General features: G+C 42.9%; 1 protein-coding gene across 2 annotated transcripts in view; it reads left to right on the top strand.

Moving 5' to 3' along the window:
* SLC30A9 (solute carrier family 30 member 9) overlaps positions 1-23,187 on the top strand; it is a 106,383-nt gene extending 83,196 nt beyond the window's left edge. For both annotated transcript variants that reach the window (XM_040418928.1, XM_040418927.1), the window contains exon 18: positions 22,687-23,187. In XM_040418928.1, the coding sequence (XP_040274862.1) occupies positions 22,687-22,731 (45 nt within the window). In that variant the 3' untranslated portion in view covers positions 22,732-23,187. The remainder of the gene's footprint in view (positions 1-22,686) is intronic.
* The last annotated feature ends 3,484 nt before the right edge of the window (positions 23,188-26,671 follow it).

The raw sequence follows: 26,671 nt of genomic DNA, 5'->3' as shown, positions 1-26,671 counted from the left end.
TGATACTAGGCTGCGCAGTAGCACAGACTAGTATTGGTAAATGTCAAATCCCGGTATCGAATCGATACCGGTACAAAAGTATCGATTGGGTTTCGATAATTCGATACCTGCAACAACCCTAGTCTGTATACAGAGATAGCTGTCAGTCACTGATAGTTGTACACAGTGGAGGTGTTATCAGTGATAGCATTTTCTGTGTAAGTGTGTATACAGAGATAGCTGTCAGTCACTGATAGCTGTACACGGGGAGGGGTCATCCGTGATTGAGAGCATGTATAAATTTTACATTTTGCAGAATCTTTTTTTTCCATAGAACTATATATCATTCTGCTCCGCTCCTCCTGCTCTATAACATGCTGCCTGTAGATTGCACTACATAGAATTTTTTTTATAAACAAAAAACTGCCCCCTAGATGTGCTGGGTTATGGTTTTACAACACTATCCTCTGATGATACAATTAAAAGCAGCTTCATATTTTTACCAGATTATTACATGCACCTTTTGGAAAGTCTCAGTATTTGAGTTCTAATAGCGTCACATAATTAATTTGCTGGTCTGCTGTTTAACAGAATAATATATCATGTTTTGGCATAACGATAATTAAAGATTAATGTGATTATTACTGAAATGCTTTATAATTTTATGAAATATGAGTCCTGGTCTTTTAATAAAATTGCCATTAAAAAGGTTATCGGCATATACAGTACACTTTAAGTGCATGAAGTTCGTGGTCACGTGTCTGCTGCTATTTCTGTCCTATATAAAGCTCTTGTAATTTGCTGATATAATGGCTCAGTTTTAATTGTTTCATTTTTTCTAAGTGAGTAGTTATTTTCCTGTAATCTGGCACCTTATGATCCAGAAATCCTAATAATTCATGGAATAATAAGTCCCATGTCTTATTGAAGAGCTACTCCTTTAATATGAGTTGGCCTTTTGCTCCCAAGGGCCACTGCAGGTGACCAATGTAGTATTACATGCTGACCCTCCAGATGGCGATCCTTTCATATAGGACCCAAGTCTATAAGAGCTGCTGCTAGGCTATGATGTCCTTATGCCTAAAAGGACATATAGACAGGTTTTTGCCCTGATTGCATAGACTCATTAAAGGGAACCTATCATGTAGAATATGATGATTGATATGTGCATAGTGTAGCATGGTATAGAGCAGGAGGAGCTGAGCAAATTGACACATCCCTAATAAACATCTGTGCCTAGGAGTCCAGTGGGTGGTCCTAATGACAGCCGTTCCTGGATGACTGATACAAAATAGAGGTTAATCACTGATGAGACCGCCCACTGGACTCCTAAGCATAGGAAGGCATTTACAAGAATGAAGTGCAAGTTATACTGAGCCTGTTACAATAAAACTATCTATGATCTTGCTCTATAACATGCAGCCTACAGATAGGACTGTGTGCACAATGTTACAGGTTCTGTTTGAGATCCAGGCGTGTGTTTGGTGATAGGCAGTCCACGTTGGGTAATTGGCCACTACCCATTGACTCCTGAGGATCATTATGACGTCTCCAGCGCAATCACAGGCTGTCACAGCCAGACAGCTGAGAAGCTCTGACAGGAGCCTTTCAGATCCTCCTCCTTGAATTTCTTTGTTTTGGTTGAGTTCCTCATCTCGTTAGTCTATCTCAGCTGTCATGCAGTTGGACTGATTGCTGCCCTTTTAAGTTCCTCCCCAGAATGCAGTAGTGTGCGGCTTATACAACTTCCTGGAGTGTGTGTGCATGCTGTTCCTAGTTCTCAGTCCACAGTCCCCAGTCGTCTGCAAGATAAGTGCTGTTTATGTATTTATGATTTTCTGTTTTCTGGATCCAGGTGACCCTGACTCCCTCCGTGTCTGTGTAGGGAGCCGGTGGTCGTATCCCCTCACTATTGTAGGGTCTTCAGGTGTAAGATAGTCGAGGTACGTGGATATGCGCCCATCCACCTTTGGGGTGGTCGCATAGGCTGAGAAATAAGGGAGAGCGGCAGGTCTCATGCAGGGGTCTCCCTTTTGTTCCTTAGTTGTGGATCCAGTGAGTCATTGTTTATATTGTATTGTCTTGTTTCCTGTACACCATCCGTGACACAGGCATTCTGGCATCATACGTATATACAGGACTTCATCTTGATTTTTAGGAGCTGGTCAGCAGCAGTTTAGGGCTTGTTCACATCAGTGTTGTGTTTTCTGTATTTGTTTTCAGAGGAACAGAAAAAAAAAATCCTTTAAACAGATTGAATAATGAATATAAATGGAACACTATTTGTTCCTATCCATCATTCATTCACTTCAGTGTTAAAAATAAAACCCAGAAATTTCCAGTCTGTCATGTATACATTATTTATGCTGGAAAAGAAAGCGACGAGGACAGGGCATTTTCTCCCTTCAGAAATTACTGAAACCTGACAGAACTGACACAGACTGATGCTCAACGTAAAAAGGCTGTTTTTTCCCTGTTTTTTTGGTTCCATCCATTGGAACATAAACATGGAAAACACAATGCTGATGTGAACAAGCCCTGAGTACTTATTGGGGGTCATTTACCAAATGTGTACATCAGTTTCCTGGCCTAAAAATAGAAAATGGGGGGTGTAAATTTACACCTTAACACTGGGGAGTGGTGGGGCCATCAGCTCTGGCAAATTGACTATCATTAAAGCCAGGAAAGTGGGGTAAATGACCACTCAAATCGACTCTAGTCAAGGCTGGAGTGGATCTCAATCTAGACGCATAGACTGGCACAGGATGCGCCTAACTTATGACAAGTTTTAAACTTTTAGTTTTCACTTCACCCTCTCTGCTTTCTTTAAAACATTTAGTATAAGTTACGGTATCTCATAACACTTCTGTAAATTAGAACTGACCTCTGCACCAGCTCCTAGCTGACCTTGGTTTAATTTTTTGGTGCACGGACCTCACAGATGTCCAGGAATAGATATTTATGACTACTTTCAATCTCGCGTTAAGCTTTTCCGGCAGGGGAACAGCGGACTCCCTCTGTCTCCCATTGGCACCCCGCAAATGCGAACGCGGGGTGCCAATGTGTGTAAAGCAGGCTCGGGCCTGGTATAGGCCCCAAGCCAGCCTTGAGTGTTTTGCTCTCTGGCGCAGCCTGCTGGTCAATGTCAGTATAGTACTGACATTAAAATGCAATGCACTATAGGGCATTGTATTTTAAAAGCAATCCAAATGTTGTCTGTTCTAGTCCCCTTGTGGGACTATTAAGTGGTAAAAAAAATTCAATTATTAAATAAAAAATAATTCTAATAAAAAAATCTGCTTTTTTTCCATTGAAAATACTCTTTTCAGTGAAAAAAAATTGTGAAAATAAAATCTCCCGGGGGCGTGGCCAGCAGCCAAGATGGCGGGACGTGTTTGAGCAGAGCTCCGTGGCCGACGCAGCTCTACACAGGAAAAATCCTGCCTCTTCTATAAAATATAAACCTATAATGTTGTTAAAAGACAAACAACAAAATAATGCCCAAAATATTCCAAAGATATAATTTATTTAATTATAATAAACATATCATAATTCATAAAATATTATTAGAAATAACAAAAACATGAAGAACCAGCAGGAAACCGGATGCTGTAATCCACTGGCCTATACCGCTATTACCAACCAAAAGATGGGGAAGATGTCAAGTATGCCGATGGTGTATAACAGGATGATTCCACATGAAGTAGCACGGATAATGCTACTATTATAAAGTAGAAAGCATATGGTCGTCACTCTGGTACATAACCACTAAGCAAAGCTTAACTCAAAGTGCAGTTAAGGAAAAATAAAGCGGACACTAGAATCTAGCAGTAGAGGGAGAGATTGGACCCTCAGAGGGTAACAATGCACAGAACATTATAATAAAGGATATGGAGGAGCCCAGCAAATGACTACAGATAGAAATCAAAGCATACCACAAGACATGATGGGGGGTGAAAAACAGCAGGCACAGGACAGGATAGGAACCTCGACGCGCGTTTTGCCTCAGCTTCGTCGGGAGGTGAGATAAAGTGTAGCCATATCCCCCTATTTATATCTCCCATGGGGCCCAAACACATGTGGTCTCAATAGAAAATCACAGCAGCTGATGCCTAATATCGAGCGCTCCATACCTGATCATGCACGTCGAGCCCATGTGACCCGGCGCACAACACATCACAGCAGAGCACTGCATTAGCTGATCAGGTAAACAAAATACCACAATGCCTGGAATATATCTAACGCATTAACCCCAATACTAGGGAATCGTGCATATGGAATCTATATGGGAGGTATCGATTATTCAGAGGACACGGATGCATATATAAATGCCCCAGTCTACCACTCTTAGTTTCGCAGGGTATCCCATGGAGTAGGGTATGTTGGCTTCTCTCAGCCGCCGTTTGACATCCATGAAGGTGGCGCGTGGTTTCTGCAGTTCCATGGAAAAATCTGGAAAGATGGAGACTCTGGTGTTGTTGTATTTGATTTCTTGCCGTCGCCTGGCTAGAGCAAATATCTCATCTCTATCTTTGCAGTTGAGAAATCTTGCGAGCATGGGTCGAGGTGGGGTTCCAGGTGGTGGAGGTTAAGCTGGTACTCTATAAGCCCTTTCCACTGCAAAGGCCGCTGAGAAGTTCTCACCCGGGAAAAGTTATTTTGTCCAGTTTTCTATAAACTCATCTGATGCATGGCCCTCTGCTCTTTCGGGCAATCCGATAATTCTTATATTATTTCCACGGAGCCTGTTTTCTAAGTCATCTGCTTTCTGCTTCCAGAGTACTGATTTAGTGTTCAGCTCGGATATGGATCTGGGAACAGTGGCCGTGGCATCTTCTATGAGTGATATGCGCTCTTCAGTATGCTGGACTCTGTCCTGCAGGTTGTGCATGTCCTGACGCAGGAAGCCTAGATTAATTTTGACTTCATCCAATTTCCCTGTAAGAGATGTCTTGCATGTTGTGATAGCCTCTAGGACTTGTGCGGTCACTTGCTTAAGGGTTGGTTTATCGTGAGTTTCCTCAGGGGCTGCAGTATCTGATGCAGTGCTAGCCCTAGTATGCATATTTCGCTGTGGTAAAGGAGACCGCGACACCCGTCTGGTTGTCTTGCAAATTCTCTCAATTTGTCTGCAGCACTCAGATTTTTGTGGCCCCATTATTATGCTGACTTAGGGATTAATATATTTTAAGCAGTTTTCTTCACCTCTCCCGGAGAAGTTTCTGAATGGCTAGCACTACGGCGAAGATCTCCAAGACGAGGAAGTCCCTGAAACCATCTAAGGACTGGTCACCAGATGGAGCCATTGGACTGGCTAGGCTAAGTTGACGTGATTCATATATGGCTAACTATAACTTTTCGTTTTCTCTTTTACATGTTATAGTTATTCAATAAGCACTTCCCTAACTATACTTGCATACTTAAATAGAGGTATCATAGTAGTTGCTGCAGCCGGCATGCAAGTATCAAGTATCACCGCAATCAATGACAAAATAATCCAATTGTATATAATTCATCAGTCATATCTAACACCTATTAGGTTGTATAGAATGGGCAGAGTGCCATCCACGGCATGTCCACGGTGTGGGGAGCAGGAGGCGGACTTTTGGCACATGATATGGAGCTGCAACCCGATAGCCATATTCTGGAGGGAAGTGATGGATCTTCTTTCCTCTTTATTGCCGATGCGGGTACCATGCACACCTGAGGTCTGTACAGCCCCAGTACACCGAATTTGGGCCTGTGGTGTGGGGCAACACAAACCATGTACTCAACCTCGAGACTGCGACAGGCTTTATCAGCAGCTCGAGGAAGCATGTCTCAGTCAGTTTAATGGGGATACCGGTACATATTAAAATACTCTATAAATTTATTTTAAGAACTAGGGAGTATATAGTAATGCAATGGATGGTTAGAGTTATTGTTCAGACTATTATTGTTTTTTCTTGTTCATATTGTTGTCTGTATCAAAAGAATAAGATCATACTGGTCTCTTGACTTCTATGCATATACAGTAATCGGCAACAAGATATGACATTGTTGTTAATCCACCTTTTTGTTAATAAAACAGTTAAAAAATAATAATAATTAAATCTCCCCTATATGTTTGGTATCGCCATGTCCGTAATGACCCGCTCTACACAAATATCATGTAAATAATTTCCTACAGTGAACGCTGAAAAAAATTTGCAGAATTGCTCATTTATTCTTAGTTGGCACCGGAAAAAAAAAAGTCAAAAAGCGTAATTTACCCCAATATGATACCAATGAAAACTACAAGTCGTCCCACAAAAATCCAAGCCCTCGCACAACTCCATAGAAAGAAAAATAAAAAAGTTATGGGTCTTCGGAAATGGCAATGCAAAAAGATTTTCTTCCTTTTAAAAAAAAAAGTTGTTTTATTGCACAAAAGTAGTAAAACATAACATCGCTATAATTGTTCTGACCCAGAGAATAAAAATATTACAGTGGATATAAAAAGTCTTACACACCCCTGGTAAAATGTCAGGTTTCTGTGATGTAAAAAAAAGAGACAAAGATAAATCATTTCAGAACTTTTTCCACCTTTTAATGTGACCTATAAACTGTACAACTCAATTGACAAACAAACTGAAATCTTTTAGGTAGAGGGAAGAAAAAATATAAAAATTAAAATAATATGGTTGCATAAGTGTGCACACCCTTAAACTAATACTTTTGTTGAAGTGCCTTTTGATTTTATTACAGCACTCAGTCTTTTTGGGTATGAGTCTATAAGCATGGCACTTTTTGACTTGGCAAAATTTGCCCATTCTTCTTTGCAAAAACACTCCAAATCTGTCAGATTGCGAGGGCATCTCCTGTGCTCAGCCCTCTTCAGATTACCCCACAGAGTTTCAATCGGATTCAGGTCTGGGCTCCGGCTGGGCCATTCCAAAACTTTAATCTTCTTCTGGTGAAGCCATTCCTTTGATTTGGATGTATGCTTTGGGTCGTTGTCATGCTGAAAGATGAAGCTCCTCTTCATGTTCAGCTTTCTAGCAGAAGCCTGAAGGTTTTGTGCCAATATTAACTGGTATTTGGAACTGTTAATAATTCCCTCTAGCTTAATTAAGGCCCCAGTTCCAGCTGAAGAAAAACAGCCCCTTGGCATGATGCTGCCACAACCATGCTTCACTGTGGGTATGGTGTTCTTTTGGTGATGTGCATTGTTGTTTTTGCGCCAAACATATCTTTTGGAATTATGGCCAAAAAGTTCAACCTTGGTTTCATCAGACCAGAACACCTTTTCCCACATGCTTTCGGGAGACTTTTGATATGTGTTTGCAAAATTTAGCCTGGCTTGGATGTTTTTATTTGTAAGAAAAGGCTTTCGTCTTGCCACTCTACCCCATAGCCCAAACATATGAAGAATACGGGAGATTGTTGTCACATGTACCACACAGCCAGTACTTGCCAGATATTCCAGCAGCTCTTTTAATGTTGCTGTAGGCCTCTTGGTAGCCTCCCAGACCAGTATTCTTCTCGTCTTTTCATAAATTTTGGAGGGACGTCCAGTTCTTGGTAATGTGACTGTTGTGCCATATTTTCTCCACTTGATGATGACTGTCTTCACTGAGTTCCATGGTATATCTAATGCCTTGGAAATTCTTTTGTGCCCTTCTCCTGACTGATACCTTTTAACAATGAGATCCCTCTGATGCTTTGGAAGCTCTCGGTGGACCATGGGTTTTGCTGTGGGATGCGACTAAGAAAATTTCAGGAAAGACCAACTAGAGCAGCTGAACTTTATTTGGGGTTAATCAGAGGCACTTTAAATGATGGCAGGTGTATGCTGACTCCTATTTAACATGATTTTGAATGTGATTGCTTAATTCTGAACACAGCTGCATCCCCAGTTATAAGAGGGTGTGCACACTTATGCAACCACATTATTTAAGTTTTTTTTGTTTTTGTTTTCTTCCCTCCACCTAAAAGATTTCAGTTTGTTTTTCAAATGAGTGGTACAGTTTATAGGTCACATTAAAGGTGTGTAGACTTTATATATCCACTGTACATGTGTATACAGGGTGGGCCATTTATATGGATACACCTTAATAAAATGGGAATGGTTGGTGATATTAACTTCCAGTTTGTGGTACATTTGTATATGTTAGGGGGGAAACTTTTCAAGATGGGTGGTGACCATGGTGGCCATGGATCCGATGAAAGCTGTAATGGCACCGGACGGGGTTAAAAGCAGAGTGTGCTTGGCGTGTATGCTGATCTGCATTCCCTGGACTTTGTGTGGCTGTCGTGGCCCATAAACAGGTAGGAACTAGTGTTAGGGACCACTCATTAGAGGCGACCTTGACGTGGTGAGTGGCTTATTACGCTTTGGCCAAAATGTACACCAATGCCTCATCCAGCATGGAGGAATGCTGGATGTAGAGTGCTATCACATTTGCATTTTCCGTTTGTATATGTATTTCGCCATAGTGATGTGCACCTACATACAGGTTGTGCTGACTCAATCCCCCACATGATTTTGAATGTGATTGCTTAATTCTGAACACAGCTACATCCCCAGTTATAAGAGGGTGTGGACACTTATGCAACCACATTATTTAGTTTTTTTTTGTTTTCTTCCCTCTACCTAAAAGATTTCAGTTTGTTTTTCAATTGAGTGGTACAGTTTATAGGTCACATTAACCACCTCAGCCCCCAGTGCTTAAACACCCTGAAAGACCAGGCCACTTTTTACACTTCTGACCTACATTACTTTCACCGTTTATTGCTCGGTCATGCAACTTACCACCCAAATGAATTTTACCTCCTTTTCTTCTCACTAATAGAGCTTTCATTTGGTGGTATTTCTTTGCTGCTGACATTTTTACTTTTTTTGTTATTAATCGAAATTTAAGGATTTTTTTGCAAAAAAATGACATTTTTCACTTTCAGTTGTAAAATTTTGCAAAAAAAAACGAGATCCATATAGAAATTTTGCTCTAAATTTATTGTTCTACATGTCTTTGATAAAAAAAAAATGTTTGGGTAAAAAAAAAATGGTTTGGGTAAAAGTTATAGCGTTTACAAACTATGGTACAAAAATGTGAATTTCCGCTTTTTGAAGCAGCTCTGACTTTCTGAGCACCTGTCATGTTTCCTGAGGTTCTACAATGCCCAGACAGTACAAACACCCCACAAATGACCCCATTTCGGAAAGTACACACCCTAAGGTATTCGCTGATGGGCATAGTGAGTTCATAGAACTTTTTATTTTTTGTCACAAGTTAGCGGAAAATGATGATTTTTTTTTTTCTTACAAAGTCTCATATTCCACTAACTTGTGACAAAAAATAAAAAGTTCTAGGAACTCACTATGCCCATCAGCGAATACCTTGGGGTCTCTTCTTTCCAAAATGGGGTCACTTGTGGGGTAGTTATACTGCCCTGGCATTCTAGGGGCCCAAATGTGTGGTAAGGAGTTTGAAATCAAATTCAGTAAAAATTGACCTGTGAAATCCGAAAGGTGCTCTTTGGAATATGGGCCCCTTTGCCCACCTAGGCTGCAAAAAAGTGTCACACATCTGGTATCTCCGTACTCAGGAGAAGTTGAGGAATGTGTTTTGGGGTGTCTTTTTACATATACCCATGCTGGGTGAGATAAATATCTTGGTCAAATGCCAACTTTGTATAAAAAAATGGGAAAAGTTGTCTTTTGCCAAGATATTTCTCTCACCCAGCATGGGTATATATAAAATGACACCCCAAAACACATTCCCCACCTTCTCCTGAGTACGGAGATACCAGATGTGTGACACTTTTTTGCAGCCTAGGTGGGCAAAGGGGCCCATATTCCAAAGAGCACCTTTCGGATTTCACAGGTCAATTTTTACTGAATTTGATTTCAAACTCCTTACCACACATTTGGGCCCCTAGAATGCCAGGGCAGTATAACTACCCCACAAGTGACCCCATTTTGGAAAGAAGACACCCCAAGGTATTCCGTGAGGGGCATGGCGAGTTCCTAGAATTTTTTATTTTTTGTCACAAGTTAGTGGAAAATGATGATTTTTTTTTTTTTTTTTTTTCATACAAAGTCTCATATTCCACTAACTTGTGACAAAAAATAAAAACTTCCATGAACTCACTATGCCCATCAGCGAATACCTTGGGGTCTCTTCTTTCCAAAATGGGGTCACTTGTGGGGTAGTTATACTGCCCTGGCATTCTAGGGGCCCAAATGTGTGGTAAGGAGTTTGAAATCAAATTCAGTAAAAATTGACCTGTGAAATCCGAAAGGTGCTCTTTGGAATATGGGCCCCTTTGCCCACCTAGGCTGCAAAAAAGTGTCACACATCTGGTATCTCCGTACTCAGGAGAAGGTGGGGAATGTGTTTTGGGGTGTCATTTTATATATACCCATGCTGGGTGAGAGAAATATCTTGGCAAAAGACAACTTTTCCCATTTTTTTATACAAAGTTGGCATTTGACCAAGATATTTATCTCACCCAGCATGGGTATATGTAAAAAGACACCCCAAAACACATTCCTCAACTTCTCCTGAGTACGGAGATACCAGATGTGTGACACTTTTTTGCAGCCTAGGTGGGCAAAGGGTCCCATATTCCAAAGAGCACCTTTCGGATTTCACAGGTCAATTTTTACTGAATTTGATTTCAAACTCCTTACCACACATTTGGGCCCCTAGAATGCCAGGGCAGTATAACTACCCCACAAGTGACCCCATTTTGGAAAGAAGAGACCCCAAGGTATTCGCTGATGGGCATAGTGAGTTCATGGAAGTTTTTATTTTTTGTCACAAGTTAGTGGAATATGAGACTTTGTATGAAAAAAAAAAAAAAAAAAAAAATCATCATTTTCCACTAACTTGTGACTAAAAATTAAAAATTCTAGGAACTTGCCATGCCCCTCACGGAATACCTTGGGGTGTCTTCTTTCCAAAATGGGGTCACTTGTGGGGTAGTTATACTGCCCTGGCATTTTACAGGGGCCCTAATGTGTGGTAAGTAGGTAAATGACCTGTGAAATCCGAAAGGTGCTCTTTGGAATGTGGGCCCCTTTGCCCACCTAGGCTGCAAAAAAGTGTCACACATCTGGTATCTCCGTACTCAGGAGAAGTTGAGGAATGTGTTTTGGGGTGTCTTTTTACATATACCCATGCTGGGTGAGAGAAATATCTTGGCAAAAGACAACTTTTCCCATTTTTTTATACAAAGTTGGCATTTGACCAAGGTATTTATCTCACCCACCATGGGTATATGTAAAAAGACACCCCAAAACACATTCCTCAACTTCTCCTGAGTACGGAGATACCAGATGTGTGACACTTTTTTGCAGCCTAGGTGGGCAAAGGGGCCCAAATTCCTTTTAGGAGGGCATTTTTAGACATTTGGATACCAGACTTCTTCTCACGCTTTGGGGCCCCTAAAATGCCAGGGCAGTATAAATACCCCACATGTGACCCCATTTTGGAAAGAAGACACCCCAAGGTATTCAATGAGGGGCATGGCGAGTTCATTAAAAAAAAATTTTTGGCACAAGTTAGCGGAAATTGATTTTTTTGATTTTGTTCTCACAAAGTCTCCCTTTCCGCTAACTTGGGACAAAAATTTCAATCTTTCATGGACTCAATATGCCCCTCAGCGAATACCTTGGGGTGTCTTCTTTCCAAAATGGTGTTATTTGTGGGGTGTTTGTACTGCCCTGGCATTTGAGGGTCTCCGCAATCATTACATGTATGCCCAGCATTAGGAGTTTCTGCTATTTTCCTTATATTAAGCATACGGGTAATGAGATTTTTTTTTTTCCGTTCAGCCTCTGGGCTGAAAGAAAAAAATGAACGGCACAGATTTCTTCATTCGCATCGATCAATGTGGATGAAAAAATCTCTGCCAAAAAAAGAAAAAGGAGGGGAAAGGCGTCTGCCAGGACATAGGATGAATGTGGATGAATAAATCATTGCCGGGATTTTTTTTTTTTATATATACAAAGTGTTTGCCAAAGTATATGAACACCGCCACCTCCTCAGCTCATATGCCTCGGCAAACATATCTTTTACTGCAGAGGAGAAATCTCGTCTTGCAGCGCCGCATACACCGACTTGCGTGTAATCTGACAGCAGCGCAATACTTCTGTCCGAATGCACATCAGTGCTGCAGCTGGTCGATCGGTTGGTCCACCTGGAAGGTAAAAAAAACAAAACAAAAAAGAAAAAACCAGGCCGCAAAGCAATAACTTTATTAACTTTAGAACAGAACATATTAACTTTTTTAAACTTTTTTAACTTTTTTACTTACCGGTAATTTTTTTTTTTTTTTTTTTTTTTTTTTTTTTTTACCTTTATAGAACAAACCTCTCCTTCCCCATGGGACAATGTGCAAAGCGCAAATCGCCCAAAGATGTGGCGAAGTACGTTATGCACTTTATCCCAGGTGAAAGGAGAGGTTTGCAGCAGCTGTGAGAGAAAGGGCCCTAATAGCCCTGTGTGCCTGTCCTGGTGAGATGTGATCCCTATGCTAGGTGTACCTGTGTGTGGTACTTCCGGAAACACTCTCCTAAGCATAGGGCAGGGTGGTCCGGACAGTCAGGACAGAAATAGCGGGTGTCACGCCTTATTCCACTCCTGCTACAGACACAACATTTTTTTCGGGGTGGCGGTTGGGTTGAGGTACCAGCAACGACACTGGGGAAATGTCGCTCGTGTAGACGGCTAACTACACTGGTGGATGGGGCCACAGAACCTCCTGGGTAAAGGAGGTTCTCGATGATCTCTTCCTGGAATTTGAGGAAGGATCGTGTTCTCCCAGCCTTACTGTAGAGAACAAAACTATTGTAGAGCGCCAATTGAATTAAATATACAGACACCTTCTTATACCAGCGTCTGGTTCTGCGGGAAACTAAATAGGGAGCAAACATCTGGTCATTGAAGTCCACCCCTCCCATGAGCAAATTATAGTCGTGGACTGAGAGGGGCTTTTCAATGACACGGGTTGCCCTTTGAATTTGTATTGTCGTGTCTGCGTGAATGGAGGAGAGCATGTAAACGTCATGCTTGTCTCTCCATTTCACCGCGAGCAGTTCTTCGTTACACAAGGCAGCCCTCTCCCCCCTTGCAAGACGGGTGGTTACAAGCCGTTGGGGGAAGCCCACGCGACTAGTTCGCGCGGTGCCACAGGCGCAAATCCGTTCTAGAAACAAATGCCTAAAGAGGGCCACACTTGTGTAAAAATTGTCCACATAAAGATGGTACCCCTTGCCGAATAAGGGTGACACCAAGTCCCAGACTGTCTTGCCACTGCTCCCCAGGTAGTCAGGGCAACCGACCGGCTCCAGGGTCTGATCTTTTCCCTCATAGATCCGAAATTTGTGGGTATAGCCTGTGGCCCTTTCACAGAGCTTATACAATTTGACCCCATACCGGGCACGCTTGCTTGGGATGTATTGTTTGAAGCCAAGGCGCCCGGTAAAATGTATTAGGGACTCGTCTACGCAGATGTTTTGCTCAGGGGTATACAAATCTGCAAATTTCTGGTTGAAATGGTCTATGAGGGGCCGAATTTTGTGGAGCCGGTCAAAAGCTGGGTGGCCTCTGGGACGGGAGGTGGTGTTGTCGCTAAAGTGCAGGAAACGCAGGATGGCCTCAAATCGTGTCCTGGACATAGCAGCAGAGAACATGGGCATGTGATGAATTGGGTGCGTTGACCAATATGACCGCAATTCATGCTTTTTTGTCAGGCCCATGTTGAGGAGAAGGCCCAGAAAAATTTTAAGTTCGGAAACTTGGACTGGTTTCCACCGGAAAGGCTGGGCATAAAAGCTTCCCGGGTTTGCGGTTATAAATTGTGTGGCATATTGGTTGGTCTCTGCCACGACTAAGTCCAAGAGCTCCGCAGTCAAGAACAGCTCAAAAAATCCCAGGGCCGTACTGATCTGAGCCGTCTCAACCCGAACTCCAGACTGGGCGGTGAAAGGGGGAACTAATGGTGCGGCTGAAGTTGGTGACTGCCAATCAGGGTTTGCCAGCACCTCAGGGATTCTAGGGGCTCTACGGGCCTGTCTGCGAGGTGGCTGCGACGGGGTAACTAGTGCACGTGCCACCGTACCAGCTTCAACTGCCCTTCTGGTGCTCGCTACTTCACCAGGTTGTACGGCAGTGCTGGTACTAGGTCCAGGAAGGGCTGCGCTGCTGGTGTATGCCTCACCACGTGATCCGGCAGCGACAGCCCCACTCTGCTGCTCTTGAAGCGGATCCTGTGTAACCTGTGGTCTAGCGACATGGGGCCGGGTACGCCTGGTGCTGCCAGGGACCTCCACCTCCTCGTCCGAACTTTGGGTCAGAGAGCCACTGCTTTCCACAGGTTCATATTCTGACCCGCTAGATTCGTCAGATGAGGGTTCCCACTCCTCATCCGACTGGGTCAGAATCCTGTAGGCCTCTTCAGAAGAATACCCCCTGTTTGACATTTGGACTACTAAATTTAGGGGTATTCCCTGAGACTACCCAAGAAAAAAAGCAAGCCTGTCTTACAAAGGGGAGGCTAGCGAAGTACCGGAGGCCGCTGCGGTTGATAAAAAATATCAAAACTGATTTTTTTATCGCCGCAGAGCGTGTAAAGTGAATGTGCAGTGATCAAAAAAGAAAAATTTTTTTGTCACTGCGGTGGGGCGGGCGTGGGTGAACGCACGTGTGGGCGACCGATCAGGCCTGATCGGGCAAACACTGCGTTTTGGGTGGAGGGCGAACTAAAGTGACACTAATACTATTATAGATCTGACCGTGATCAGTTTTGATCACTTACAGATACTATAAAAGTACAAATGCTGATTAGCGATACGCTAAACAGCGAATAAAAGTGACTGCGGTGCGGTGGGGTGGGCGCTAACTGACGCTAACTACCTAACCAAGGGGCCTAACAGCCAATACTAGTGAAAAAAAAAAAGTGACAGTTTACACTGATCACTTTTTTTCCTTTCACTGGTGATTGACAGGGGCGATCAAAGGGGTGATCAAAGGGTTAATTGGGGTGCAGGGGGGTGATCAGGGGCTACAGTGAAGTGTTTGGTGTACTCACAGTGATGTCTGCTTCTCTGCTGGATCCAACCGACGAAAAGGACCAGCAGAGAAGCCATATAACAGATCATATTTACTAATATGATCTGTTATCTGGCTTGTGATTCGATTTTTTAAAAATCAGCAACCTGCCAGCGACGATCATTGGCCGGCAGGTTGCTGATGAAATACTCCTCGAACTTTTGCCGGCCCGCGATGCGCATGTGCGGGCCGGCTGTGACCGAAATCTCGCGTCTCACGAGATGACGCGCCGGCGCGTCCAGGAGGAATTAAACAACCACCTCCAGGACGCGTCTGTGCGTACAGCGGTCCGGAGGTGGTTAAAGGTGGAAAAAGTTCTGAAATTATTTATTTTTGTCATTTTTTTTTACAGCACAAAAACCTGACATTTTAACAGGGGTGTGTAGACTTTTTATATCCACTGTATATCGAAAAATGAACGCCGTAAAATTTATAACATAAAAGCTCAGTGGCAGCATTGCTGTTTTTCCCCTTATCTCCCTCCCAGAAAGAATTAATAAAAGTTAACCAGAAAGTTATTTTGTAGTTGTTGTCCCATAAAAAAACAAGCCCTCATATAGCTATATAGAAGGAGAAATAAAAAAAGTAATAGCTCTTGGAAGGTGACCATAAAAAAAAAAAAAAAAAAGGAAGAAAAACGCTTGGTCATTTAGGTTAAAAACAGGTTGGTCACTAAGGGGTTAAGATGACTCCCATTAGGTGTATAATAGACGTCTGATGATTGGAAATACTGTATCTAATGCACCTCAACACTCCCACAGATTCTGGTTTGTCACAATATTACATATTTACTACTCCTGTGGTCATTATCATCACCTATGAGTTTACTTCACAAGTATCCTTTCCTCCTTTCACACTTGCGTTTTTCTTTTCCGGCGCTGAGTTCCATCCTAGGGGCTCAAATCCGGAAAAGAACTGATCAGTTTTATCCTAATGCATTCTGAATGGAGAGAAATCCGTTCAGGATGCATCAGGATGTCTTCAGTTCAGTCTTTTTGACTGATCAGGCTTTTTAGAAAACCGTAGCATGTTGTATTTTTATCTCCGGCCAAAAATCCGGAACACTTTGACTGAACGCCGGATCCGGCCTTTTTCCCATTGACTTGCATTAACGCCAGATCCGGCGCCGTGTGTTCCGTCAAACCGGATCCGGCTTTTGCATGTTAAACCCGAAAAATGTGAAAAAAAAGTTAAAGTCCATAAATGGCGGATCCGTTTTTTTCTAATGCATTTTTTCATTGTGATCAAAATCCTGATCAGGATTCAAATGTAATCCGTTTTCACACGTTTTTCCAGGTCCGGCGGGCAGTTCCGGTGACGGAATTGAACGCCGGATTCAAACAATGCTAGTGTGAAAATAGCCTAAGAGGTGTCAATTGGAAAGTAAGTGAAGGTAGAAAGTAATAAGAAAGATTTAGGAATTTTGATGTTCTGTACAATCCTACAAATTGGGAATATAAAGAGCCTGAAGGCATGTCAGTAAATGGGTTCAGGGGGGTAGTAGACATTACAGAATGGTGTGTCTAGGCCTAGTGTCATATCAGGACCCATTATATATGCAACAAGGGAGCCCTCTGAAGTTAGTGAGAACTAAGCCTAAGAGTGCATTCACGTGTATGTATTTTGTGGTCCGCGTGACATCCGTGTTTTTTGCGCACCCATTGTAACCATGCCTGTTTTTGTGTGCAAAACAGAACATGTCCTATTGTTTATCTTTTTTGCGGGGCCGCGGAATGGACATACGAATGTCCGCATACACAGTGTGCCGTCCACATTTTTTGCGCCCCCATTGAAATGCGGATTGTATGTGGAACAAAAATACGGTCGTGTGAATGGGCCTGTGCACTGTAGATTAACGTCCAACCATCTAATGTGTATCTGAATGCCCCATTTTCTCCTGAAAGATGACCAATCCTTTGTTCTCAAAGGAGACGTGCTAGAGGTGTCTTATAGTGGCTAGCTTCTGGAGAACACACTGTGCTGTATATAAATGGGTCGGGAGCAATGGCTGCCAGCGAAGTCACAGCTATTATGGCTGCCATTGTATTCCTGTGTTAATCCGCTCTGTGCAGCATTGCTAATTTATCTGTATTACCATGCAGTGATTCTTATCTTCTGGATTTCTTTGATCTTATTTCCCATAGATGTCTGTTCTCCTGAGCTTGCAGTAATGTTGCTTGTTTGCTTATCTATTGTATGCACATTCTATAATGTAGTCATATAGCGGAGCATAATCCAGGCAGAGGATGTCTGTTGAGGCGTGTACTGAAGAGATGAGATCTGTCACATTAAGTTATGCATCATTAGATGAGGTAAGAATCCAACACATTATGTGCAGAACACATTCCCGGCTCAGAAGGGGCCGCTACCTGTTACTATAGAACAGGGACGCCGTGCCGGCCTGGTCAGCGGACATCACTTTTATATCAGAAGACATTCAACCCCTGAGGTGATATACAGAGGTAAAGAGTAGGTGGTGAAGTTACATATCCCCATTGATTGGAGCATAGCCACTGGCTGACATGGCTGCCCTCCTCCATAAGTGTTACTTAGGACTGCTGAACAGCCTAACAGCGTCACTAAACTCCAACTGGGGTTCTGCATCTCTTAGATCACAACTTTGAGTGTATGTTGTCATCCATCATTCCAGTCCTGCCCCTGCCATATTGCTTTATAACTATGTGGATCTGGCATTTAGAAATCTGTGGAAATCTGTCACCCAGCTTTCCCAGAAACAGATGAGTAGAATTCCAAAAAAAACTGATGACTACAATTAGTAACAAGGTGACAGAGGAGGGCGACTCGGGGACTGAGGAAAGTGCTGTAACACAAGGCTAGGACCATGAAATAGCTGGATACTATCTTTAGCAGCTGTCATCCTGTCTGTAAATGCCAGTCGTATGCCGGTGCTGCTCAGTGGGCTAATTATCCTGAAATGTGGAGAGCATCCAGTTATCAGCCCAGTAATATACTTTATAAGCCGCCTCTGTCTTCTAACACTGCAGCTTGAATGGCCCAGTTCTCCTTGATGCGGGCTCCAGCTTTCACATTTCTATATAATAGAAGTTTTGCAGCATTCGCTGCCTTGCTGTATAGTTGAAGTGGTTGTCCTATATGGACTTTTATGAATTATATGTAGACTGTGCGATGAATGATAGGTGCAGGTCCCACATCACTATCTGTCAGCAGATTTGTACCTATGACACTGGCTGCCCTGTTACATGTGCACTTGGCAGCTGAAGACATCTGTGTTGGTCCCATGTTCATATGTGTCCGCACTGCTGAGAAAAATTATGTTTTAATATATGCAAATGAGCCTCTAGGAGCAACGGGGGCCTTGCCATTACACCTAGAGGCTTAGCTCTCTCTGCGACTGCTGGACTTTAATTGACAGTGCCAGGGGGTGAAAGCATCATCACACCTGGCTCTGTCAATCAAAGTGGAGAGGGTGCGGCAGTTGCAGAAAAAGGAGTAATGGTAACGCCCCCGTTGCTCCTAGAGGCTCATTTGCATATATTAAAACTTCATTTTTCTAAGCAATATGGACACATATAAACATGGGACCAACACAGATGCCTCCAGCTGCCAAGTGCTTATGTAATAGGTCACCTAGTGTCATAGGGACAAATCTGCTGACAGATGCCCTTTAAACCAGAATATTTGGGTTATTGCATTACATTTAAATTCTATGAGGCCGATTTACTAAGACTTGAATTTTTATACATCATTCTTATTAAAAAGTCTACTGGAGTGAGAAAGGGCCGCGTCACAGCCGTTTTTGTAGAACCATTGCAGTCTATGGTTCTATTAACACATTGTTTTTTTTTTATGGATTGTGAATAACGGCAGTGACAAATTGGACATGTCCTATTTGTCCGTTATCACAGACAGATGGGTCCCATACAGTTCAAAGGGGCCATTTGTCAGAAAGGCATCTGTGAAAAAATGACCGTTAAAAGTAGACCGTTTGGCCATTTTTAACCCCTTCCCGACATCTGCTGTAACAGTTCAGTGGATGTTGGTTCTTTAAAGATGGCTCCCACTCCATGCGCCATAGCTACCAGGTGCCTGCTGTTTTACATAGCAGACACCCTATAGCACCGATCGTGAGCATTTAACCTGTCGGATGCATTTAACCTGAAAGCGCATGTTTCCCGGTCCAGAACACCTTGCCCTGGCTGAGATTTGAGAAGGCGTTCCATGGAGGTAATAAGCCAGAGCCTGTATAAGGCTTCTAGGTCTATTACTGGTATCTCCCAATGCAGGCCTGCAGGTGGCAGCACTGCATTGGAATATAGCAATCTTTGTATACTGTCATGGATAAAATTCCATAAATGTATACAAAAAGTAATCTAATGATTGCATGTTGGAGTCCTAAAAAAATATAGAAAAAGTAAAAAAAAAAAAAATTCAAATCAGCCCCCCCTTTCACCAAAATAAAAATAAACAATTGAAAAAAATAAACTATTAAAGTAATACTATTAAAATATTTTTTAAAAAAGTCACCCCACACACCTCCATAGACATAACTATAAAAAAAAAAGTTATGGGGATCAGAATATGGTGATGAAAAGAAAAAAACGTATTTAAAAAAAAAAAAAATTTCAGCATTAAAATGCAAAAAAAAAAAAACTATATACATGTGGTATCGTTGTAATTGTACTGACCCAGAGAATAAAGGGAACAGGTCAGTTTTAGTGAAGGTGGTAAAAACAAAACACATAAAACTGTGTCAGAATTGCATTTTTTTTTTTTTTATTCCACCCTATAGGTGCTATTAGAAAGTAGAACTTGTCCCGCAAAAAAACAGCCCTCATACGGCTATGTGAATGGAAAAATAAAAAAGTTATGGCATGGAATTAAAAACAAGAATGCAAAAAAGGAAAATTGCCATATGAGGAAGGGGTTAACTGAGTTTTTTGTACCCTAACATGTGCAGGGAATGATTGTCCGGCACGTGTACAGAGGGGGACCAGTTTCTGTAACAGAAATAGAAGCGAGAGAGTCGGGCAGATGTGAAGCCACCCCTCTATTCATTCTTGATGGGTTTAGGTCCCAGAGGGGGGGCCGCAACGATGAGACAATTAGTCATCTATGGCATATCCTGTGGAAGAGAGAGAGAGATGGCCCTTTAATGGAAGAGGACTGCTATAGACAGGTCTCTCCTCTACACTGGCCTGTGTCTGATGAAGCCGGCCTTTAGGTGTCAGCCGTCTTGACTGGGGAATGATTTCTCGTACTTTAGGACCTGCTTCTTGGGGCATCAGTGGCTGCTGTTACATGTAAAGCGGGTGCAATGCGTCTCAGGATGATGAAGAAAGGGGCATTTGGGACAAATTTTATGTCCGTGACTAAACATTATTATTTTGCCCCTAGTCCCTTGGGTAAAACCTCCATTGATTTCCACTCGGGCAGAAGCAGCCTGGCTCGGCTTGTGTTCCCTTCTCGAAATTGACTGCAGATATATCACAGCTCGGCTTTCACTAATAACTGCTCTATGTATGAAGGTGAAATAGTCTTTCGGAGCAGACTGATGATTTTCCATGTTAAATGTAGCTTTCATAAGAGCAGCTCTGATAGATTTTTATATTGAAAGTCTGAGGCGTATAGAATACAGAAACTTCCAAACTCTGGGACTCCGTAATTGCATTTTTTTTTTTTCGTTCCATAATATTCTGCATTCATACACGCGCATAAGCAATGTTAATGAAAGCTGCGGAAAAAGTGTAGTACCCAGAGGAAACCCTATGTCCAAGCAGGCCGTGCCATGGTTGAGGTGGAATCCAGAAGCTTCAGGGCTTACAAGGGTGTAGGGCCAACCACAAATACTCATTAACCCTGGTTCTACCACAGCCTCTAATATGATTATAGTGAAACAGAGGATCATTTGTCCGTGGGCTATTTCTGGTATTTTAGCTCCTTAATATAACAGTGAATAAGGCTGATCTGCAGGACCAGAAACTTGCTTTGTACAGATTAAGTAATGACGGTCACCTAGAGAAAAAAATGTGAGATCTTTTATTTTTATTTTTTTAATGCCCCAGATGTATTAAGAAGTAGTTTTATTACAGTCGATGTGGTCTATCCTTCTGCTAATCATATGGAGTGTATGGTCTGTGATTTATTTTTTTCCTCATTTTATCCTATTGCTGGGATATTCAATCACTATATGATCATTGGGGGTCAAAGAGGGGAACCCCACTAGTTGTGAGAATGTACAGTGTAAACCAGCATGCCCTCCTCATTTTCAAGATCAGGGGTGGGGATCTCAGAGGTCGGCCCCCACGGGGGAGGTTGGACCCCATCATCCTAGTGATTTACATCATTTTATAAGATGGGAAAACCCTTTTCAGTAAGTGGACTGCAACGGTTGTGATGTGTCCTCCAGTGTGAAAGACCCTCTTTGTAGCCACGCTCTACACTGGCTACTAGATGACGGTCCTAAACGGGGGACTCCTTTCTGCAACATAAATACAAAATGATAACTGTGTTTTATACACTTCATTATGCGTCAGAGAGAATAACTGCTCACGACTTGCCAAATGTGGGTCACAGTTACATGGTTAATCTTTTGTCATAAGGGTCAGATTTGGTTGCATGTTCCGTGCCGAAATCTGCATTAAATCTACTGAATGTCCAACTCCAGTGCGAGTAAATGGGGTTTCCGCAACCGTGTTCACTTGCATTGAAAATTTCAATCTACAGTACAAAAGTGATTGATTGATTTGCTACTTATTCTGCGCAGAAAGCCTAGGGATTGGCCCCAATAATGATAATGGGGCTGGTCTTTTTGCAGATCCGTTTCAGTGCAAATTGGTGGCCAAAACCCAAGGGTCAGCCCTTGACCCTAAAATGACACAAAACCTTTAAAACATGCCTTACATTCTAAATCTTTTTGGGAGAAAACTACATCTCCTTACAGAGAGGGCCTAAAGGGTGTGAGGAGTCTTAGAGGTGAAGCAGCACACCTCTGGAATTCTGGGAAGAGGGTATGCGAATGAGCTCTTAGCAAGCTCTGTATTGTAAACCTTCAGCTGATATTTTCTGATATCCTAACATTTCAGTACTATAGAACCATCAGTTATTACTAGGATGGCTTTGTGGGTCATATCAAGCTTTGTCACCTACCATCATGTCTTCTCTGTTCATTTATGCTGTATATATGCCGTCTATAGTAAACTCTGATGCTTAGGAGTGAAGCTCTTCTGGGGATGACAACCTACTTGAATACATATGGCTCTATCTGAAGGAAACTCTGAGCCCCTCCTGACAGAAGTGCCCAATAGCTACAGGCTGAGTGTGGTCAGGAGAGAGACCTGCTGTCAGGAGAGAGACCTGCTGTCTGCATCTGCTCAGCCGCCTGTTTCTCCCAAACTTCCATGTTCACCTTCCTGGGAGCAGGGAGTAGAAGACTTTGCGGTGTTAATTATGACCATTATGCCTCACTTGTGATGTGCACAGATTTTCGGTTGCAGAGCACGTCTGCACTTCTGCTAGCAGGGGGCACATCTTCCCCGACTGTTGTCTTTCATAGGAGATATGTAGAGTAGAGACCATTTTTCTATTGCTGAAGACAGAGGATGCAAATGTCTCCCTACTTGTCATTAATTACATCTCTCCTTTGTTACAGCAACGCAATCCTGACGTTCGGCACGTTGACTTGGAAATTTTATAGAAGCCGGAGAATTTCCTATTCATGCAATTCATAGAGGAAGAGGAGAAGACTGTACAAGAAGCTTCATTTCATTTTCCAGGGTGCATGCTCCATGACTAAATTGTAAATGAGTGCAATGCAAATGCTTGGCATAATAAGTCATGTTTACAGGAGCCTTGTACAGTCCGTTGTTGTAACATTATTAGGCTTTTTGTGCAGGGCGAAGGAAAGCGAATGTTATTTATTTGTAACGCACCTCAGTAAACCACATTGTTTTACTCCATTCCATGGGCCTATATATAATAGACTATAGTTTTTGGTTTATTTTGTTCCTTTTTATTAGCAGGAAGGATTTTTTTCCTTTTTTATTTTTTTTATTTTTATTTTTATTTTTTTTATTAATTGGACATTTTTTTTGCAAGTGTAATAATCATTGAGGCCATTCCGCCAACCTAGTTGCAAATCAAAAGCTCTGTTAGATCAGGCTACTTTCACACTAGCGTTCGGGGCTCCGCTTGTGAGTTCCGTTTGAAGGCTCTCACAAGCGGCCCCGAACGGATCCGTCCAGTCCTAATGCATTCTGAGTGGATGCGGATCCGCTCAGAATGCATCAGTCTGGCAACGTTTGTCCTCCGCTCCGCTCAGCAGGCGGACCCCTGAACGCAGCTTGCAGCGTTCGGGTGTCCGCCTGGCCGTGCGGAGGCAAACAGATCCGTCCAGACTTAGGCCTCTTTCACACTTGCGTTGTCCGGATCCGGCGTGTACTCCACTTGCCGGAATTACACTCCGGATCCGGAAAAACGCAAGTGTACTGAAAGCATTTGAAGACGGAACAGTCTTCCAAATGCTTTCAGTGTTACTATGGCAGCCAGGACGCTATTAAAGTCCTGGTTGCCATAGTAGTAGTGGGGAGCGGGGGAGCAGTATACTTACAGTCCGTGCGGCTCCCGGGGCGCTCCAGAATGACGTCAGAGCGCCCCATGCGCATGGATGACGTGATCCATGCGATCACATGATCCATGCGCTTGGGGCGCCCTGACGTCACTCTGGAGCGCCCGGGGAGCCGCACGGACGGTAAGTATACTGCTCCCCGCTACACTTTACCATGGCTGCCAGGACTTTAGCGTCCCGGCAGCCATGGTAACCATTCAGAAAAAGCTAAATGTCGGGTCCGGCAATGCGCCGAAACGACGTTTAGCTTAAGGCCGGATCCGGATCAATGCCTTTCAATGGGCATTAATTCCGGAATCGGCCTTGCGGCAAGTGTTCCGGATTTTTGGTCGGAGCAAAAAGCGCAGCATGCTGCGGTATTTTCTCCGGCCAAAAAACGTTCCGTTCCGGAACTGAAGACATCCTGATGCATCCTGAACGGATTTCTCTCCATTCAGAATGCATGGGGATAATCCTGATCAGGATTCTTCCGGCATAGAGCCCCGACGACGGAACTCTATGCCGGAAGACAAGAACGCAGGTGTGAAAGAGCCCTTTTTTTTTTTTTTTTTTTTTGCTAATGGAAACGGATCCGTTCTGAACGGATCTAAGCGTTTGCATTATAGGTGCGGATCCGTCTGTGCAGATACCAGACGGATCCGCACCTAACGCAGGTGTGAAAGTAGCCTCATGTTGTTTTTGAGGAAGTGGTTAAAATGTTTAATGGTCTATGAAACCTTTTTAGTGAAAGTTAGGTAAGGGTACTTTCACACTTGCGGCAGAGGATTCCGGATGCTGATCCGTCTGACAAATGCATTGAAATACCGGATCCGTCTCTCCGGTGTCATCCAGAAAAACAGATCCGGCATATTTCCTTTTTTTTTTCATTTTTAAAGGAAATCCGTATCCGTTTTGCCGGAACACTTGTGGCTGGATCCGGCATTAATGCATTTCAATGGAAATTAATGCTGAATCCGGCATTGCGGCAAGTGTTCAGGATTTTTGGCCGGAGATAAAACTGCAGCATACTGCGTTAATTTCTCCGGCCAAAAAACGTAAGAGGGACTGAACTGATGCATCCTGAACGGAATGCTCTCCATTCAGAATGCATTAGGATAAAACTAAGTTTTTTTCCGGTATTGAGCCCCTGTGACGGAACTCAATGCCGGAAAAGAAAACCCGGTAGTGTGAAAGTACCCTGAGCTATGTAAAATCAAACTGCCGAGCGCCACACAACATGACGACATTGGGAGCGATCCTACATCTTATCTTTATATTCCATGCTTGCTGTCCTTCTACTGTAGTTTGGAAACATTGAGGTTTCAACCTCATGGCACGGTGGTGATGCGGCCATTCGGTGGTCGAGTACCGTGCAGCCGCACGGACGCAGCGGGCTCTAATAAATACTGCACTGTTCAGTGGGCTATATTGTTAATGGCCGTGGGGCACCTTCAATACTGCGTGGTCATTCACACTGCAGATTGACTAAGCAGTGCGGTCATTTAATAGACTCGTTCATTGTATATTTCCAGCAGGTAAAACATTTGTTCTGGGCGAGTGATGGACCCACAAGTGCACAGCTCATTACAAGACAGAACTCTGATATCCGTACTGTGTGAGCACCGCATGACGGGTCCAATTGAGTAACTGCAAGCACAGATCTTGAAAGTGCAAGGAATTGATACTGAAAGTATACTGGGAAATTTCAGAACGACAGTTATACAAAGAATAAGATTTATTTGCTGAACCTGCAAAGGGTTTATCCCATGAATAATATTTCATTTCATTGCATAATTGCATAAAATAATGCTCCTGTGTTTAGATATTGCTTTTATATAAATGTTATGGTGCCCGATTCCCTCTCAAAATGTCCATGTAATGTGTGCAGTGTCGGTGGTCACACATGCTCAGTCCCACCATCTATGCAGCCAACCAGAGCACTAGAAGCAGCTTCTTCTTACCAGCAATGGACACATCCGGCGGTCATTCTGACAGTGAATTAAAAGAACATGAGGGGGCGCTGTACCAAATATGCAACAGAAATATCTAGACACAGGAGCATTTTTATTAAAATATCCTAATTGAACAGTTGTTAACCTTTGTGTGATCTAAAGGTCCCGTAACACTGAAAGATCTAACAGACGATTGTTAGGAAAAAGCACCTGCTCGTCAGTAAAGGAGACCTCTGCAATTACATGCAGTGATCTCCTCCACAGTATGGGGAGGAGCGATCACTAATGCCATGGTTTGTCCTCATACAGAATCAGTTTGCCAGCAGTGTGTGATTAGACGGCATGATCTGCTGTCAGCAGTAATAATTTAGGTGACCACACAAACGATCATATTACCCGATGAACGAACGTTTCACTTGTTCATCTGGCAATTGGCGGCATCTTTACACTGGCAGATAATCGCTAACGAGTGTTCTTATGAACGCTTTTGAGCGATTATCTGGCCGATAACTAAGAAATGCAATGTTAAGTTATGTCACAAATCCGTTAAGAATAGTGTATATGGCTATAATAAGTTTTCCCCAGATCTGAAGGCTAGGCCTGGATTATTCCCATCATTTTTAGATATTTGATACTTTAGCTTTCACAAACCTCCATTTTCACTGCGCAGATGTTTGATAAGCAATATCTTTACTGGAAGTGATTCTTCAAGCAATTTAAAATGTAGTTTTGTTTTCAACTCCTCTTAAAGGGGTTGTCTGAGTTTTTTTTTTTTTCTTTGTATGTTTCTAACTAGGCAAATGTAAGGACTTTTACAATTCACTTACTTTATCTCCAGTTGCTGCTTTCTCAGATTTCACTGAGGGTCACATGACCTGTGATGTCAGCCTCTCTCCCTGCTCTGATGATGATTGGCGCACAAGCCTGAGAGAGCAGATATGTGCCTGTACACGAGCCTTAACTATGCTGGCCACGCCTCTCCTGCACTGCGGCTGCTGCTTATTGCTCTCGCCCTGGATTCTTAAGGAAAAACATTAACCCCTTCAGCTGCACAGACTCAGGGCTGAAGGCTTTACTGA

This window comes from Bufo bufo, chromosome 2 (assembly GCF_905171765.1).
Source record: "Bufo bufo chromosome 2, aBufBuf1.1, whole genome shotgun sequence".
Lineage (NCBI taxonomy): Eukaryota > Metazoa > Chordata > Amphibia > Anura > Bufonidae > Bufo > Bufo bufo.
This window is presented reverse-complemented; position numbering and strand designations above follow the sequence as displayed.